The following is an 18,870-nucleotide window of genomic DNA, read 5'->3' on the forward strand; positions in this document are numbered from 1 at the left end:
TCTCTGTTAAAATATATAATGTTTTGGGGATACTAAGTAATTTTTTAGCAAAAAAATACAGATTTTAACTTGTAAGGAACACGTGTCAAAGGTGTAGTCTTTAGGCTTAATGTACACGGACGTTTTAAAACCTCTCCTGAACTATTTAACATGACAGATAGTAATCGAGGTTTAAAAACATCCGTTTTGCCCCATTTACATGCTGCATTTGCGTTTTTTTAGAGGTTGTGTGTTTTTTTTTTTTTTTCCCCAAATAGTCAAACATGTATCTCCCATTTAAAAACGGGAAATGCCTGTAAACGCGATAACTCACGTCTAGCCATGTTTACAGGCATTTGGCGTTTCAAAAAAATGCTTCTAAACTCAATGGCGGCAAAGTGGTTCTGTTATCCTGATTGGACATCGTATGACGTGATCAGGATAACTAGCCGACGTGCATCGCGGTGATCGGTGGTGCGGCGTGTCAGTCTGACACACCGCAACTCTGATCTAGGTAAAGAGTCTCTGACGGAGACTCTTTACCGTGTTATCAGCCGTGTCCAATCATGGCTGATCACAGTGTAAACAGGAAAAGCTGTGTATCGTCTCTTCCCTTTTTTTTTCGTCACCAGGACCACCGGGTATGCCACCCATGGCCACCAGGGATGCCAATCAGTGCCCATAATTGATGCCAATCAGTGCCAAACACTAATGCCTGAGAATCAGTGCCGCCCCGTCGGTGCCTGTCAGTGAAGGAGAAAACTTACTTATTTACAAAGTTTTGTAACAGAAACAAAAAAAAAAAAAAAAAAAAATCTCAGCGGTGATTAAATACCGCCAAAAGAAAGCTCTATTTGTGGGAACAAAATGATAAAAAATTTGTTTGAGTACAGTGTTGCATGACCGCGCAATTGTCATTCAAAGTGCGACCGCTGAAAGCTGAAATCTGGCCTGGGCAGGAAGGTGTATAATTGCCCTGTATTGAAGTGGTTAATTTTCTATATAGTAGCCATAGGTGTAATCTATGTTATGCTTTTCCCAATGTCTTGTTATTGCTGGTTGTTGTGGTCACTTGGGGTGTGTAGTTTGACAGTCTACACTTTTTTTTCTTCCAATTTATTTTCAGGGAGCCCAGGAAAGAATAGACGGATTACGCAGAAGTGGTGTGATCCATGAGAAGCAACCTGCTGTGTCAGTAGAAAACTTCATTGCAGAGCTGCTGCCTGACAAGTAAGAATTAGTCAGAGATGCTGAATTGCAACTTGTAGAATGTAGTTTACTGTTTCAAACCAAAAGTCGTATACAGAATGTTTCAGGCAAGCAATTGTCCTTCTCTTTGAGAAGCTTTGTCCCAGATCTGAAAGATTGTTTCCAAAGCTGGATACACACTATACAATTTTTCTTTAGATTTTTTTTTTTTCCTTTACATTTACCAAAACCATATAATATGAAGGCAAACCTAAACACTTTCAATTTGTATGCAGTCAGGCAGACCCTTGCACTACATAGTTGAAGGTAAATCTAAAGGAAATCAAACAACAAAAGTTGTATAGTGTGTGTGTGTGTGTGTGTGTATCTAGCTTTAATTTTAGCAATTATATATTTTGGGCTGCAACTAACGATTATCTTCATAATCGATTAGTTGGCTGATTATTGTTTTGATTAATAAGTTAATAACCTTAATAAAAAGTGTGGTGTATAATTTAGTTAATATGTAAAGTTTTAAAAAAAGGCAATTTATTCTTAAATATCTCTATGCAGTGGTAAATATAAATAACCAACTATATGGTTAGGGAGCAAAATCTCTAATCCACTCTGAGAATAACAGACAGAAGAGATATACTGCATATAATATTAGAGGAGATATAATGTATAAACTATTAGAGGAGAGATATACTATATATACTATTAGAGGATATATACTGTATATACTATTAAAGGGTGAATCTGGTAAATATCACCAGACTCAGATCACATTTTTTTTATTTAAAAAGCAATGTCTTCTTTCAAAAAAATGTAATTTTAAGAACGTTCATTCAATTTTCTAATCATTAGTGGAGTCAAATCGACATTCATTTTCAACCACAGTGACGGGAACATTTGGAAATAATAAAAAACATCTTGGTCAAAGGAATTTTTAGACAGTATTTCAGTTCGTTCAGAAATGACATTCATTTTAAAAACAGAATGTTAAAAACAAGGGAAAATTTCAAACAACATTCTTAAATTCAGCGAATGTACAAAGATTTTTCATCTGAATATTCTTGTCTGAAAATTGATCTGTGTGGCCAGGGCTCGGTACACACCTATGCAGTGTGCTTTTGATGTGTTTCTGCACTGCTTTTGGCTGTGCGTTTTGATTTTTGCGCATGTGATTTTGCTGCGATTTGCATTTTTTTTTTTTAGGTCAATTTGTTGTTGAGCAGATTAAAAAACACAAATTGCTGCAAAAACGCATTACATGCTTTTCTGTAGCTTCTCCATTGAAGTGTATTGAACCAAAAAAGCACCGTTTTGTGTTTAAAAAAAAAAGTCCTTGACCCTTTCCAAATACGGAGGGGCTAAAAAAAAGCATAGATGTGAACGTGTCCCATAGGAAACCATATAAATGAACTGTAGTGCGTTTCTGCAAATAGCACCAAAAAACACATAAATGTGAACCAGGTCTAAGACGTTTAGTAACATAATGGGGTTAAAAAAAAACTAAAATTAGCCCTTCATAGTACAAAAAAAGCAAATAATCACTACTGTAAGGGGTTCATTTTTTTTTTTTTACTGTAGAACTGTGAAAGAAATATTTACGGTAGTGATTTGGTCTTTTTGTACTATAAAGGGCTGATTTTATTACTGGCAGATTAATCGATTATGAAAATAGTAATCGATTAATTTCATAATCGCTTAGTTGTCGATTAATTGATTAGTTATTTCAGCCCTAGATATATTCATCTTTGTAGGGAATCCCATGCTGCCATCTGTACATTTGTCACTATGGCTCCTCTTGAGTGATATTTCCATTCTTATGAATAACAACATCAGAAGACCTACCCATGTACACAATGCTTTGTGTGTAATTAACCCGGTTCTGAAAATTAAACTATGAACAGAAAATTAAACCTAATTTTTTTAAATTTTTTGTCTGGGTTTTAAAATACATTTCAAAGTAAGAAAAGTTGCGCTACATTAAATGTTTCTTATGTAAGAAATAGTGTGAACCAATACCATACAGAAAACCAGGACACACCCGAATCAAGAGTGTATCCTGAGCATCCTAAACTCCTTCAGTTGATGTATACATAAATGAATTGTGAAATAAACAAAATAGCAACAGCTGAAAAAAATCATGTGCACATCAATCAATAAATGAACAAACAATGTCCATAAGACCATTAGTGTCCATATACAAACAAAATAAAACGAGCAGATGTGATAGAAAAAATATGTGAGTTATAATCCACAGCAGGTATCAAGGTCCAGATATTCAGCCTTAAAATGTCCACAAATGAAAGACAGCTTGATGTAAACTCTGTATGTGATAACCCTTACCGGAACCGGTGGACCCCCTAAAGAGCGGGGTCATACGAGCAGACAGATATAGCCCTCTGCGGGGACACTTGAATCTCGAGTCCTTTGGTTGCCTTGAGCGGTCCGCGAGGATTTCGCCAGATAACAGTAAATGCTTAGCAACTGGATGTCCCCAATCTGAAAAGAGAAGCACACTCGGGCTCCCAGCCACGAGTGAGCAGACAGAAAGGGACTCCAGTCGTATAGTAAGTTAAAATTCAAAATTTTAATGCTAACTAGATAAGCAAAAGCTCATAAGACAACATGTACAGAGGTAATGTACAGGGATATTGCACAGAAAAATTGTATAAAGGTGCATGAATAGATAAATAGATAAAAAGCCGGCTAGCTAAAACAAACAATAAAAAGCACCCATGTACCAGGTCACATGTGGCATGATTGTGTCGGCACAACGTCAGAACAACGCACAGCCCTACGTTGGTGCCCCAGGAAGACGCAAGGTATTGCGAAACATGTTCTGCTGACGCAATCACGCCACATGTGACCTGGTACACGGGTGCTTTTTATTGTTTGTTTTAGCTAGCCGGTTTTTTATCTATTCATGCACCTTTATACCATTTTTAGGGGGTCCACCGGTTCTGGTAAGGGTTATCACATACAGAGTTTACATCGGGCTGTCTTGCGGACATTTTAAGGCTGAATATCTGGACCTTGATACCTGCTGTGGATTATAACTCACATATTTTTTCTATCACATCTAACGAAAACGCTGCTCATTTTATTTTATTTGTATATGGACACTAATGGTCTTATGGACATTGTTTTTTCATTTATTGATTGATGTGCACATGATTTTTTTCAGCTGTCGCTATTTTGTTTATTTCACAATTCATTTATGTATACATCACCTGAAGGAGTTTAGGATGCTCAGGATACACTCTTGATTCGGGTGTGTCCTGGTTTTCTGTATGGTATTGGTTCACACTATTTCTTACATAAGAAACATTTAAAGTAGCGCAACTTTTCTTACTTTGACATTTATTGGCACCATTAGGTATTAGATGGTTTATTGTTGCTGCTTTTTTGCTGATTTTGCTTTTGTCTTAGCACGGTATTTACACTTTATTTAACCTTTTAAAATACATTCACTGATTGCTTGCAGAACTAAATTGTAACCCTTCTATGTATTTCATTGTTTACTCGTTATTTGCACTGAAATGAAGTACAATTGAGATTTAAATGTGTTTTAGGTGGTTTGATATCGGTTGCGTAATTTTGGATGATCCAATCCATGGCATTCGTTTAGAAAACTTTACACAAGCTACACCTTTGCCTTTGGAATATGTACAGCAGGTTTGTTTCCCCCATTTTTTTTTTTTTTTTCTTCTTGGAATAGTAGCCAATGTCAAAAGTAGTGTAGATAAATGTAATAACTTTTGTGACACCATAAAAATGTTCAAAACCTTTTGCGAAAGTGATCAGCATACAGGGTAACACAAATGCCTTTTGAAATTGATGATGCTTATTCTGTTGTGTTAGATGGACTTCTTTCAGAAATTTGTTAGAGGACTAAAAAGACTAAAGGCATGATTGCAAATAATTTTGTCTTCTGAGACTTATTCTGTGCCTAAAAGTATGGATTTCAGGGACACTTAACCACTTCCCGCTCGACCTATAGCAGATTGATGGCTGGGAAGTGGTTCAATTATCCTGACTGGGCGTCATATGACGTCCAGCAGGATAAAATGCCGGCGATCGTGGCATGTCAGTCTGACACGCCGCATCTCCGATCGTGGTAAGAAGTCTCTGACAGAGGCTTCTTACCACATGATCAGCTGTGACCAATCACAGCTGATCATCGCGTAAACCAGGAAGTGCCGGTAAACGGCATTCCTCGGTTCGCGCTTACAGGGAGAGCCGGTCGGTGGCTCTCCCTGTCGGGGGGGTGGGGGGGTGTAGGGATTCTGTGCTGATAATAATCAACACATTGATTATTAGCACAGCCCCATCAGATGTGCCACCACAGCTGTTAAAAAGTGGCCATAAGCTGCCAGTCAGTGCCCCATAAAAAAAACAGATGACAGTGCCAACAGTAAAACCTGTCATTACCTCATCAGTGCTGCCCATCACAGCCCCGCCTGTCAGTGCCCATCACGGCCGCATATCAGTGCCACCTGTCAGTGCCCATCACAGCCACCCTGTCAGTGCCCATCAGTGCTGCATCTCAGTGCCGCCTATTGGTGTCCATCAGTGCTGCATCTCAGTGCCGCCTATTGGTGTCCATCAGTGCTGCATCTCAGTGCCGCCTATTGGTGTCCATCAGTGCTGCATCTCAGTGCCGCCTATTGGTGTCCATCAGCGCTGCATCTCAGTGCCGCCTATTGGTGTCCATCAGCGCTGCATCTCAGTGCCGCCTATTGGTGTCCATCAGCGCTGCATCTCAGTGCCGCCTATTGGTGCCCATCAGTGCTGCATATTAGTGCCACCTATTGGTGCCCATCAGTGCTGCATATTAGTGCCGCCTATCAGTGCCTATCAATTCTACATGTCAGTGAAGGAGAAAACTAAATTCAAAACAAAGAAACTTTTTTTTTTTTTTTTTTTCCAAAATTTTGGTCTTTTTTAGTTTAGCAAAAAATAAAAACCGCAGAGGTGATCAAATACCACCAAAAGAAAGCTCTATTTGTGGGAACAAAATAATACAAATTTTATTTGGGTACAGTGTAGCATGACCACGCAATTGTCATTCAAAGTAAGACTGTGCTGAAAAGCTGGAAATTGTCCTGGGCGGGAAGGGGCGAAAGTGCTTGGTGTTGAAGTGGTTCAACATGCCTCTGAAGGTATTCATACCTCTTGAAATTTTCCACATTTTGTCATGTTACAACCAAAAATGTAAATGTATTTTATGTGATAGACCAACACAAAGTGGCACATAATTGTGAAGTGGAAGGAAAATGATAAATGGTTTTCCAGATTTTTTATAATTAAATATGTGAAACGTGTGGCGTGCATTTGTATTTGCCCCCCCTGAGTCAATACTTTGTAGAACCACCTTTCACTGCAATTACAGCTTCAAGTCTTTTTGGGGATGTCTCTACCAACTGCACATCTAGAGTGAAATTTTTACCCATTCTTCTTCTTCTTTGCAAAATAGCTCAATATCCGTCAGATTGAATGGAGAGTGTCTGTGAACAGCAATTTTCAAGTCTTGCCACAGATTCTCAATTGGATTTAGGTCTGGACTTTGACTGGGCCATTCTAACACATGAATATGTTTTGATCTAAACAGTTTTATTGTAGCTCTGGCTGTAAGTTTAGGGCCGTTGTCCTTCTGGAAGTTGAACCTCTGCCCCCCTCAAGTTTTTTGCAGACTCTAGCAGGTTTTCTTTGTATTTGGCTCTATCCATCTTCCCATCAACTCTGACCAGCTTCCCCGTCCCTGCTAAAGAAAAGCATCCCCACAACATGATGCCACCACCATGTTTCACAGTGGGGATGGTGTGTTCAGGGTGATGTGCAGCTTTAGTTTTCCTCCACACGTAGCATTTTGCTTTTGCTTTTAGGCCAAAAAGTTACATTTTGGTCTCATTTGACCAGAGCACCTTCTTCCACATGTTTGTGTCCCCCACGTGGCTTCATGCAAACTGCATACGGGACTTCTTATGGCTTTCTTTCAACGATGGCTTTCTTCTTGCCACTCTATCATAAAGGCCAGATTTGTGGAGTGCACGACTAATAGTTGTCCTGTGGACAGATTCTCCCACATGAGCTGTGAATCTGTGCAGCTCCTCCAGAGTTACCGCGGGCCTCTTGGCTGCTTCTCTGAATCATACTCTCCTTGCCCGGCCTGTCAGTTTGGGTGGATGGCCATGTCTTGGTAGGTTTGCGGTTCCATACTCTTTCCATTTTCAGATGATGGATTGAACAGTGCTCTGAGAGATGTTCAAAGCTTGGGATATTTTATTTATAACCTAACTCTGCTTTAAACTTCTCCACAACTTTATCCCTGCCCTGTCTGGTGTGTTCCTTGTCCTTCATGGTGCTGTTTGTTCACTAAGGTTGTCAAACAAACTTCTGAGGGCTTTACAGAACAGGTGTATTTATACTGAGATTACTTTACACACAGGTGGACTCTACTTACTAATTGGGTGACTTCTGAAGACAATTGGTTCCACTAGATTCTAGTTAGGGGTCTCAGAGTAAAGGTGGCTAAATACAAATGCACGCCGTACTTTTCAGATATTTATTTGAAAACCATTTCTCATTTTCCTTACACTTCACAATTATGTGTCACTTTGTGTTGGTCTATCACATAAAAAATCCCAATAAAATACATTTATGTTTTTGGCTGTAACATGACAAAATGTGGAACATTTCAAGAGGTATGTATACTTTTTTTCAAAGCACTGTAGCTCAAGCATTAATGCAGGAGAGTGTGCTTAGCTGAGAAAATCCCTCCTTCTCTCCTGAGGACTCCTGGGAGATATGACATAATTTGCCTAGACAAGAAACCAAAAGGTGATTGCAAAAATGTAGAAAAAAGTTTAATACAAGTAATGATATACTTTCGTATTTATTTACTAATGCTAGCAGCATGAGGATTAAAAATAATCAATGTTGATTGAGAGAGTGAAGTTCCACTTTAAGGTGTGATCAATCAAAAAAGATTGCATTTATGTTATGTTCTTGGTAAACAAGGGTATGGTTTGGCGCACAGTAGTGATCGCTGTTACATGGAACCATCAGTCTCTAAATTAGTCCTGTATATAAGCAAAGGGCAAAAATTGGATACATCATAGAGAATAGTCCATCCACTGATCAGGTCCTAAAGGTGATGTAATTAGTCCAATAACTCGGGGAAAGCCTCTTCTGGGATGAAGCACACTCCACAAACCTGAAGAAAGAAGAGCTACAGAGGTGTTTTCTAAGTGTAGACTGTATAGCGTTTATTAAAAGAAATAATACAAGAACAACTCGCATTTGAATAGCATAAAACAGGCACATCAGGGACATCCTGCATCGGTGGGTCTGTGCTCATGCTCGCTGGCTAGCTGTGTCGTGTCACTACTCCACTGGAACAGAACCCTGGCTAGGTTTTTCAAAAAGGTTTTTTTTGGAATGCGCTAAAGTCACTACTAGAAAACTGCTTGCGTTATTTTATGAAGTCATGCAGTATTTTAGTAGTGAGCCTGCAGCAATTTACCGCCGGCAGTAGCCGACGTCCTTCACACAGGCTGTAAATAGCTGGTTGTCAAAGACGCTGGCAGCCTCCCACTCCTTAACAACCGATGAGTCATCACCTGTCAGTGGTGTTCCCTGCTGCCAGCTGAATGTTAAATGAAGAAAAAGAAAATGCCGGCATGGAAAAATTAAGATTTGAATTATGTTTTTTTTAGGGGAACTCCCATGCCAAAGTCCATACCAGACCCTTGTTCGAGCAGATGTAAACCCTGACATATACTAAGTGAAGGGAACAGCCTCAGATGATACATAGGGATGAAACAAATCTCCCTACATAAGTTTAGCATGTATATCTGCTGTCTTCATCTTTATCTACGGTTTAGAAAGTGCACAGCGTATTAGATCTTCTCTTCCTGGTTAGAGATTAAAATGAAAAAAAAAAAAGGAGCGCTAGAAACGCAGCTAGTGCGATATGGAAATGATTCCAAGGTCCAGGTGTGTCAGTAGGCAAACTTAATTTACTGCTGAGACCAGACCAGGGTTTGGGGGTTCTGGTCTGTATCAGTGTGGACAGCCAGCTGTAGAGAGCAGAAGCGACTCTGTGGATATGGGTGAGAGAGAGAGGAGCGGCGCCATGAGTGCAGGATGTCAGTTAAAATTCAATGTTTAATAAAAGTAAGATCAACACACATTTTGGTGCGATATAATGTGCATGGCATAAGTAGCTTGGGCTCTTGTAGTTCTGCTTGGGCAGCGGTGGTGGTCAGCAGTTCCTGGCAGCTCCGGTGGTTCCCGAGGCTGAAGACTGTCCACAACAAGCGTAGCAGCGGTGATGGACGGGAGGTGTGTTCGAGCTCGCGTTTTGGAGCATGCATGCTCCTTCATATGCCTGATGAAGGAGCATGCATGCTCCCAATGCGAGCTCAACCATGCCTCCCATCCATCACCGCTGCTGTGCTTGTTATGTGACTGCATTCAGCCTCGGGAACTGCTGCCCACCACGGCTGCCCAGCTGTACTACAAGAGTCCAAGCTACTTATGCCATGCATATTATAGCTCACCAAAATGTGAGTTGATCTTACTTTTATTAAACATTGAATTTTAACTGACATACTGCACTCAGAGTGGCGCCACAGCTCTCTCTCTTCCTGGTTAGCACTGCAGTGAAGTCTAGGCATACAGCCAAGACAGCCGATTGGAGGAAAGGCACACATCCCCTCTCCTCATAGGTAGAGACTTTCAGTTCTCTCCCTTGAATCGTCCAGGGCTCTGCTAATCTAGTTATAGCATCCTCCCCCAACATAACACTCCGACTGCTTTTATCATGTGTTGGAGAACTTGTCAGGAGTTACCAGGCTGATAACAGAAGGATGGAGACAGCTACGAGGCGAAGAGCGATAACAAAACACTGCAGATATATGTGCCCAGCTCAAATTTCGTGAATTAGGTTTACATCCACTTTAAGCCCGTGAGGTCGGGGGGGGGATACAAGCAAGTGCCCCCTCTTGAACCATAACCAGACCACGTGCCCTCAACAGTTCTTAAATAATTTAGGGGCGGAGCTACCCGGTGACAGCTGGATGACTCATCGGTTAAGGACTCGGCGGCCACCCGCTCCTTAATAACCATGTTGTTTACTGTTTTTTAAAGATGCCAGCGGCTGCCGTTTCCTTAAATATCGCAGGCTGGGACCCCTACTTATTTACTGCATGCATATTATTTATTTTTTCCTTTCGTAAATTGACTTTCACTCCTGTTTTATGCGGTATTGACCAAGCATTTTTGCTTTATGCGGTAAATGCCACATAAAGCAATAGTGAATTGACATTTTCTGGATCACATGCGGTTTTTGGGAAAACACCTAAATACTGCATGCAATCTAGTTCTGTGAATGGAGCCCACAGGTTTTATAACCTAGGTAAAAATTATCACTGTCGCAGAGTCTTTATAGCTGACTGTTTTTTTTTTTTTTTGTTTTATAGGCACAAAATCTTACCCCGCAAGACTACAACCTCAGGTGGTCTGGCCTTTCGGTGACAGTGGGTGAGGTACTAGAGAGAAGTCTACCGCAAGTCAGTAGGACTGATTGGCATGTGGCTTTCACAGGCATGTCCCGTAGACAGATGATTTTCAGCGCAGCCAAAGCTCTTGCAGGAATGTACAAGCAACGACTCCCACCAAGAATACTTTGAAAACAAGCAGCAGGACAGCTTTTTCTGTTTATTGTTTTGTAGATCTGAAAAGTAGACCAAACAACATGGCACAAACTGTAGTTTTCTAGTTTAGAAGAAAACACAGAAACCTTGCAAGAATGCCTTCAATGGAAATACCACCTTTGCAGTACAATCAAGAGGTTACTTCATGTTTGTGAAAGACGTATACATTTGAAAATGCCACCCCTTTAGCCTGCAATGTGCCTAGCTTGACTAAGTCCACTTTGTAGCAGCAGGCAAAGCTCGAGCACAGTAGTTTGTTGTATTTTTGCCTTTAAATTCATAGGCAAACTCCTATCAATATATAGGCTAACCTGAACATGTATAAAATTAATTATATGTATTTATCAAGCTTTAAATTACTGTTCTTCAATGCATTTGCTATTAAAAAAAACATGTTCCTTCACTTTTATATCAGAAAATCTTGTAGCCTGGAAAAATATATTGGCTTTGATGCACCTTAATATTTTTATTTTTATTATAGTAGATATTGTAGTGTATTGCTATTATCAACATGGAGCTCTTAGAATATTTTGGAAGTGAGACTATTAACTATGGTGCTTTGGTAGGTTAAGTCACACATTTGTACTACAAATCTCAGCTTTGTATTCTTGGTTCTCACTACACAGAAATAGTTTAGAAACAACATCCAGTTATCTTCATTATTTTTTTGGAAATTATTGGTTATACCAAGTAAGCATGTGATTAGGAGACTGTGCTATTCGAAAGCAGTAGAGCGAATGTCCCCTAGACGTTGGTCAAGAACTACAAAAGTTTACAGTTTTTTTTTTTTTTTTATTTAGGGAAAATTGAGAATGCAAGTAAGGGGCATCACATTTTTTTCTTTTTTATGTACCATTCTATCTGATGTAATTATTTAAAAATAAAGGTACCTGGAGACATTAAGGGATGGTTTTTCTATAGTTGCTGCTAGTCACTACAAATATCTCACTTCCTAAGATTTTTTTTTTTGGCTGGAGAATTGATTGACCTGGTTAGGTTTTTCTCCTATTGCTGTAGATGTCAGCATTGCACTCTCAAAATGCTTGTTGCCTTGTTTTTCATTAGGAAGATCTTTGAGTTCTTAGCTCTTGCCTGCTGTATCATTAAAGCCTGTAGATAGCTACGGCATTTTTTTTTTTTTCTAGGACTTTCAGGTGAGAAGGCTTGCTTTCAACAATGCTGTTTCTGGAATTGTATCTGTGCAAAGCCTGCTAGCTCTATTCCTGAGGTGTGTGACCTTGGGGAAAGTATAGCTAGGGTATGTGCCCTTGTGGCATTGTGCATGTGATATCACTATGAATGGAGCACAGCGTCATTCTGGGAATGGTTAGGGTCCACAAACATGACAAACTAGAGATGAAGTGAATCAATCTTCAAAACCGATCCTTTCTATATTTTCAGCCTCAACATTTAAATATGTGCTTGCTGATTCATTTTATCCAGCAGGAGTCCTTCAATTCTGAAATCCTGATTGTTTGGAATCATACGTTGTGTGATTCTTTGAAAACTGGGATAATCTGCATTCATGTATTTTGGAAAATAAAACTATTCAGTGTATTCTGTACTAGGTGCACTACGTAAAGACAACTTTCCAGGTTACTGTGACCTAAATTACTGCATTGGTTTGTCAGGCTTAGAACGTATATTGTAAGAATATGTTGGGGGTACACATTTTGTTATTGCTGCCATTTTTTCCTATGCTTGTACTGTTTTTGTCTGCCTACATTTTTACCAAGAGAAAAAGTTTAAAGAATGTTTTCATAATGATTTGGAACAAACTAACTTTAAGGCTCTAATAGCATATGTTCGGCCGTGGTTTCCCTGTTTTTTTTTTTTTTGTTTGTTTTTTTTTTTTAAAAAGGAGTCCGGTATAGTTTTGTTCATCTGTTCAGGGGCGATTTTTTTTACTTGAAATCACACCTGAACCAGACTGAAAAATGCACATGACTGTTTTTAAGAACGGGCCACAGCTGGCTCGCAGATATTGTGAGCCGGCTCCATAGGCTCACAATATCTGCGAAGGCTGCCACTTCCCGTCATGCGAATTGGATGCGGTTCAGAATGCATCCTATTCGCATATTTGTGTAATGAGCCTAAAGGTGAATTTCACTTTTAATATGCTAAATTTATTTTCATTATTGTGTAAATATTGACAGCTTAAAAGGGAATTTCTACTGTCGGCAAGGCTGAAAGCACTCTATATTGGGGGAGGTTACAAACACAGATAATTTGTATTTCATGTGCAAAGTGGTAAATGCCTTTTTTAACAGTTAGAGGAACATCTTAATAACATATCTGTAGAAGCTATTTATGGGTATGCAGGGGTACTTTACAATATTCTTTAGTAGTCCCTTATCCCTGGGCACCGCAGTGATGACTGGGCCACCCACAGTCCCAGACAGTCTGTAATATTTACCACCTGCATTTATTAAAAACTATAGTAAAAACAGTGATCATTTGGAAGACACTGCGTCTATTTTGTTTGGTGCATGTTTTTGTGTGGTGGAATCATGGTGTGTTGACATGAGCAGGACAGTAAGTTGTGGTGCTGTTGACATAAATGTTTTTTTGAGAGAGTCCTAAGGTTTTTATTGTAGTGCACACACTACATAATTCTGCAGCTCTCTGTCATGGCAGCTGTCACTGTGATAGGCAAAAAATGTTTATCTGTTAAGTTTGACTACTCCTGTCTCTCTCCAAAGCCGACTGTCATGGTGTAAGTACTAGTAACAGAAAAAAGAAAAACAGCTCTGTAGTGTGTATACTATGCACCTATTTTGTGTAATTTGGGGCTGCGGGGCAAACATTTTTAAATGGGTTGTGCTTGGGCGCAATTTTCATTTCCTTATGCCCAAAAGCTCCTTTCCTGAATGTAATTCTTCTGCTTTCAGGAGAGGAGCTTTGACTGCCTCTAAATGCTGCTACGCTAAGCTCCTCTAAAAGCCTTATGTGTGCATGGACACATAAGCTTTTATTGAGGGGAGCTCGTGGGCTTGGGCAAAATAAAATGCCCATAGCCCCAAAAACGTCAGTTTAGGAAAAACAATATGCACAAACCCCTGTTTTGTAATTCTGAAGAATAAAAGCTGTCGCATACAGTGGCAAGAAATATTTTGAGAATTCCAAAATTCCTGTAGTAATTTGCCATAAAGTGTGATCTGATCTAAGTCACAATAGGACAAGCACAATGTGTTTTAAAGTGGATGTAAATCCTCCATATACCCAGTGAAGTAAACAGCCTCTGATGAAACAAATCTCCCTATATAAATTTTACATGTATATATGCCGTCTTCACATTTATATACTGTTTATAGAAAGTGCACATTCTGTTAGAATTTTCACTTCCTCATTCCCCTCTAGAAGGGGATTATTGCTAGACACTGTGAGACAGCTGATTGGAGGAAAGGCACACACACCCCCTCCCCACACATACAGAGGTTGTGCAGCAGTGTGCTAATCAATTTATAGCAACCTCCTCTGACACACTTCTATCTCCGGAACTCAAACACATTTGTAGGATGTCTGGTGTGAATGGCTCTCTTGAGGTCGTTCTTTTTTTTACCTCACTAAGGATTCTGCGTTGTGCCTTGGAAGTCATCTTGGATGAGCACCTACTTCTAGGAAGAGTAGCCAAAGTACTAAACTGTCTCTATAGACCATTCGTCTGTCAACTGATGAATGCCTACACACTTTGAGATGGTCTTGTATCTTCTTTCAGTCCTATGAAGATCAGCTACTCTTGACGTATGTCTTCAGAGAGCTCCATTTTTGTGAGGCATGGTTCACATCAGCTGATGCTTCTTATGAACAGCATTCTCAAAACGTTTGAGTGTCTTTATGTCAATCAAATAGCTCTAATCACGACCTCCAAACTATGTAATTTAATTAATTGGACTCCAGGTATGCAAATGACTGACTCCAATTAGCTTTTGGTGGAGTAATTGGTCTATGAATTTGCTTACTTTTTCCTCCAGCACTGTGAATAATGAATGGGTGTGTTCAATAGACATGAGAAATTTGAATTTTGTATATTCTCAGTTTAAACACATTGTGTTTGTCTGTTGTGACTTCTATAAGGATCAGATCATATGGATTATGGTAAATTACTACAGAAAGCCAGTTAATTCCAATGGGGTTCACTTACTTTTTCTTGCCATTGTAATGGGCAGAGTATTTGTAGTTAGTTATAGAGGGGTGTGGAAAAGAATATATTCACAATAATCCATACCATTTACTTATTATACCTTTCACTCACTTTTGAATGCTGCTTTTTACTGTGCGACAACACTTAAAATATCATGCGGACATAAAGTGCATTCACATTTACAACATGTGAAATCTATAACCTAAAAAAAAAATTGTATACGTTGTTAACCGTTTTCTTCCATAGTATCTCTTGGTAAATGTACTGAATATGCACACAACATCAAAATAAAATGAATTTTCTTACAACAGATGCAACATGAGCAAGATGTGTGTTTATATACTACACTGCCAAGTGGTTTCATATACTTTATAGGTAGTTGCTGTTTTTTTTTTTTTTGTTTCCGTGGTAAACAAAATAACAGTGATGATGCGGTGGCAATATGAGGATGGATGGAGAGATTATTGCCCTTTTTGTTTTTCGTTGGGATATATGCCAGTTTTGGTGTATTTAAAAATATTCACAGAGTGCATCAATTTTTTTTTTTCAGCTTTTAAAGATTATGTTTTTGACAGTGTGCTCTCCCCAAAAAATTAAAAGTCAGCAGCTACAAATACTGTAGCTGCTGACTTTTAACTTGAGGACACTTACCTGTCCAGGGATCCACCATTGTCCTCACCCAAACTGATTCTTCAATCTGCTTCGGGTGCAGGTGCCTGCATAGCAAGTAAGGGAAACAAGAAGTGAAGCGTGCTGGTTTCCTACTGCGCATGGGGCTGCACCTTGTGAACGGTGCTATAGTCTTCTGGTACCTGTGATGAGTCCATGAGACCTGACTCTAAACCTTAGAGACCCTGTCACCTTTCTATTTGGGCCAAAGGGATAGTGTCTGCAATAGCACTCCCCACTGTGCTGGAGCCCTCTTTTTGTTGCTTTTATTTGTGAGAACATATGGGTATAAGGAAACCTATTGTGTGCAGCCAGCTATCAAGCCTAAAAGCTGTCACCCGAGAAGCCTTTGAGATAATCCACCCATGCAGGATTTAACACTGGAGCTCTTCTTAGGGTGGACTCTTCCAGTAGAGGGTAGCAAGGGGGGATTGAGTATACTTTATATTTTACTAGGTTCTCTTCTCCCAGCTGCTGCCTTATTACTAATTCCAGTTAGAGGGCTGAGGTACCTACCACAGTAAGTTCCCACGAGTGCCGTTGCATTGTCACGACTCTTGTGAGGCAGAGGTCCTGATTACTGCCCAGTCAGTGCCTTTGCCTCATACAGAGCCACTACAAAGAATGAAGGTTGAGATAGCTGCCAGTGACTCCTGGAGGGAGGCTGCGCCAGCTGATGGGTATTTCTGTATTCTAACTAGGGGTTTATGCCATGACACAAGTCGAATCAGTAGACCTGAAGTCAGTAAATAACTTTCACCTCAGTATTATCCTAAAATGTAACCTTAAGCTCAGGGTAACTGCTAAATCTAACACATACACCTGACATTCCTCCAGAAATTTTTTTTATTTTTTTTTTATGGCCATAATATCAAGTCATAGTATCATACATATGTATGCACAAGTCACCCTTAAAGCTTTTCTTATAATATTCTAATCCATGACGCTATAATTGTTATACACGCATTATAATATAATAACATATCATTATGAAAATTATGCCAGTGAAATAAAATAAATCGATTTTGTGTAGCTGACCACATTTATAAAAGACACTTGTGTCAAAAGGGGCATGCCACAACACTAAGGGTCTATTTTATAATTTTTGTCACACAACTTTTACCCAGATTCACACAATTTTTAAATTGGATTCAGTTGGAAAATTTGCTAATCCCATGCATAGGTTGTGTGAATCTTCGATAAAAAATATATTCTAAATTGGACCAATAAGCTTTTAATTTACCTTGTTGAGGATGAAGATGGATGTAGTTGTCTTTGGGAGTAAATGTAATTTTTGACAGAATGGATTCTTTACGTGTTATTTTAGAGAAGGATCCCAAACAGAAATCAACTTTATGAATGAATATACCTCTTTTAAATGTAATTTGAGAATAACTTAACTAAATTCCATTCCAAATATATGAAGCAAAAACATCTCACAAAGTTACTCTGAGAAAATTTACTTTAGTATATTTGTACAAAAGATAGCTGGTTTTGCTATATCTATGGACACATAAAACCGACATAACTACAGTTTTTATTGTGTATTTTGCAAATTAGCATTTCTTAAACTGTGGTACAGGTACACATTTTATTTTCAATTATATGGGCAGGTGTGTTTTTTGTTTTTTTTTGCGCTCTTACATTTTAATACATTATATGAAGCTAAAAAAATTTCCAATACGCCTGTCTGCTTTGCCTTAAATACTAGATTGTATTGCAGTCAGACTTCTTTTGAATAATCTGTTCTGCGGTTTTGTGTTTGTTTTTTTGTTTTAGAACTTTTTATATCTAATGTGGAAAGCAGTTCACTAATATATTTGCCACTAGTGGCTTGCCTTGTGGATCAGATTTAAATAAATGTTTTTACAGCTACATTTGTTGCCTGGTAATTCTTTGTTTTCACACTTTTTTTTTTTTTTTTTTTTCTTTTGGCTCTGAACACCAAGCAAGCTGTCAGATTAGGGGCTTCACAATGTTTTTCTAATTAATTTGCCAGTTTTTATATCCATCTAGTCTGACAGTTTGTGCTTTAAAGGCAGTGAGGCAATGTACACCAGAAACTTAAAGTAAATTTTTACTTAGCTGACACAAGGTTCCCTTACCCCCATTATTAATCCTCTCTAAATGAGAACAGCCCCTTTAAACTTCCAGTTGTGCAAGTGCCAGCATTGCACTGCAGGTTCTTGTCCTGGCTGTCTACTTTATGCCCCATGTAGTTCTCCAGTCTACAGGGGAGATCTACTCACATACATCTCTCTACCAGTGGGTGTTGCTAGTGGCAGAGTAACTATGTACTCTGTTTAGGCTTGACAATGGGCATTGCTATGCACAACACATCACAGCCTCACTCCCCTCGTGCTGTTTTCTGGCACATGTATTCCCTATATAGGGCACATGATCGCAACTTCAGAATAGATTTTAAAAGGTACTTAATTTCTCATCCATTGAGGGACACAGTGGGAGAGATTTACTAAAACTGATGCACACAGAATCTGATGCAGCTGTGGATAGTTGCCAATCGGCTTCTAACGGTTCATACTGGCGCGACCTGAATGTCGTGTGACTTTGCAAGACTTTTTGGTGACTTGAATACTACTTGATGTGACTTTGAAGCAACCTTCAGGGAATGCCTGTGTAATCTTCCTGTAATGTGGGATCCAAATCACTATAGATGAGGATCCAACTTGGAGGTGACTTCCATTAAAGTCTATGGGCACAAGCACGGTAGAAGTCGCCTTGAAGTAGTATACAGGAACCTTTTCTGAAGTCGGAGCGACAATTTCAGTAGTGCTAATTAATACAACCATCATTGACTAACATTGAATTTTACAGGCAGTGCGACTTGGGGTCTAACAAGTCGGATCCCAAGTCACAGCAGTGTAAACCAAGCCTAAAACCTGGAGGCTGATTGGTTACCACCAGATTCTGCGTGCACCAGTTTTAGTAAATCTCCCTTGGTAAGTCTTTCGCCTTCAGGTCATATTGCCAAATATAGGAGGAATTGACATTGGCAAACCCAGCCCATGCAGAGTAACCTATTCTTTGTTCGCACTATTTCTTGTGCCACTCTCCCTAGCTGGGCTTTTGGAGTATCGTGATTAGATATTGTGAAGCTAATTTTTAAAAGTGACTATCAAGCACTAAGTTCCACATAGG

General features: G+C 39.3%; 1 protein-coding gene across 1 annotated transcript in view; it reads left to right on the forward strand.

The window, feature by feature from the left end:
• PRRC1 (proline rich coiled-coil 1) overlaps positions 1-17,586 on the forward strand; it is a 38,852-nt gene extending 21,266 nt beyond the window's left edge. The window contains exons 7-9 of the mRNA XM_073624972.1: positions 1,106-1,209; positions 4,752-4,854; positions 10,665-17,586. Coding sequence (XP_073481073.1) covers positions 1,106-1,209; positions 4,752-4,854; positions 10,665-10,874 — 417 coding nt within the window. The 3' untranslated portion in view covers positions 10,875-17,586. The remainder of the gene's footprint in view (positions 1-1,105; positions 1,210-4,751; positions 4,855-10,664) is intronic.
• Positions 17,587-18,870: the final 1,284 nt, after the last annotated feature.

This window comes from Aquarana catesbeiana, linkage group LG01 (assembly GCF_042186555.1).
Source record: "Aquarana catesbeiana isolate 2022-GZ linkage group LG01, ASM4218655v1, whole genome shotgun sequence".
NCBI classification, from domain to species: Eukaryota; Metazoa; Chordata; class Amphibia; order Anura; family Ranidae; genus Aquarana; species Aquarana catesbeiana.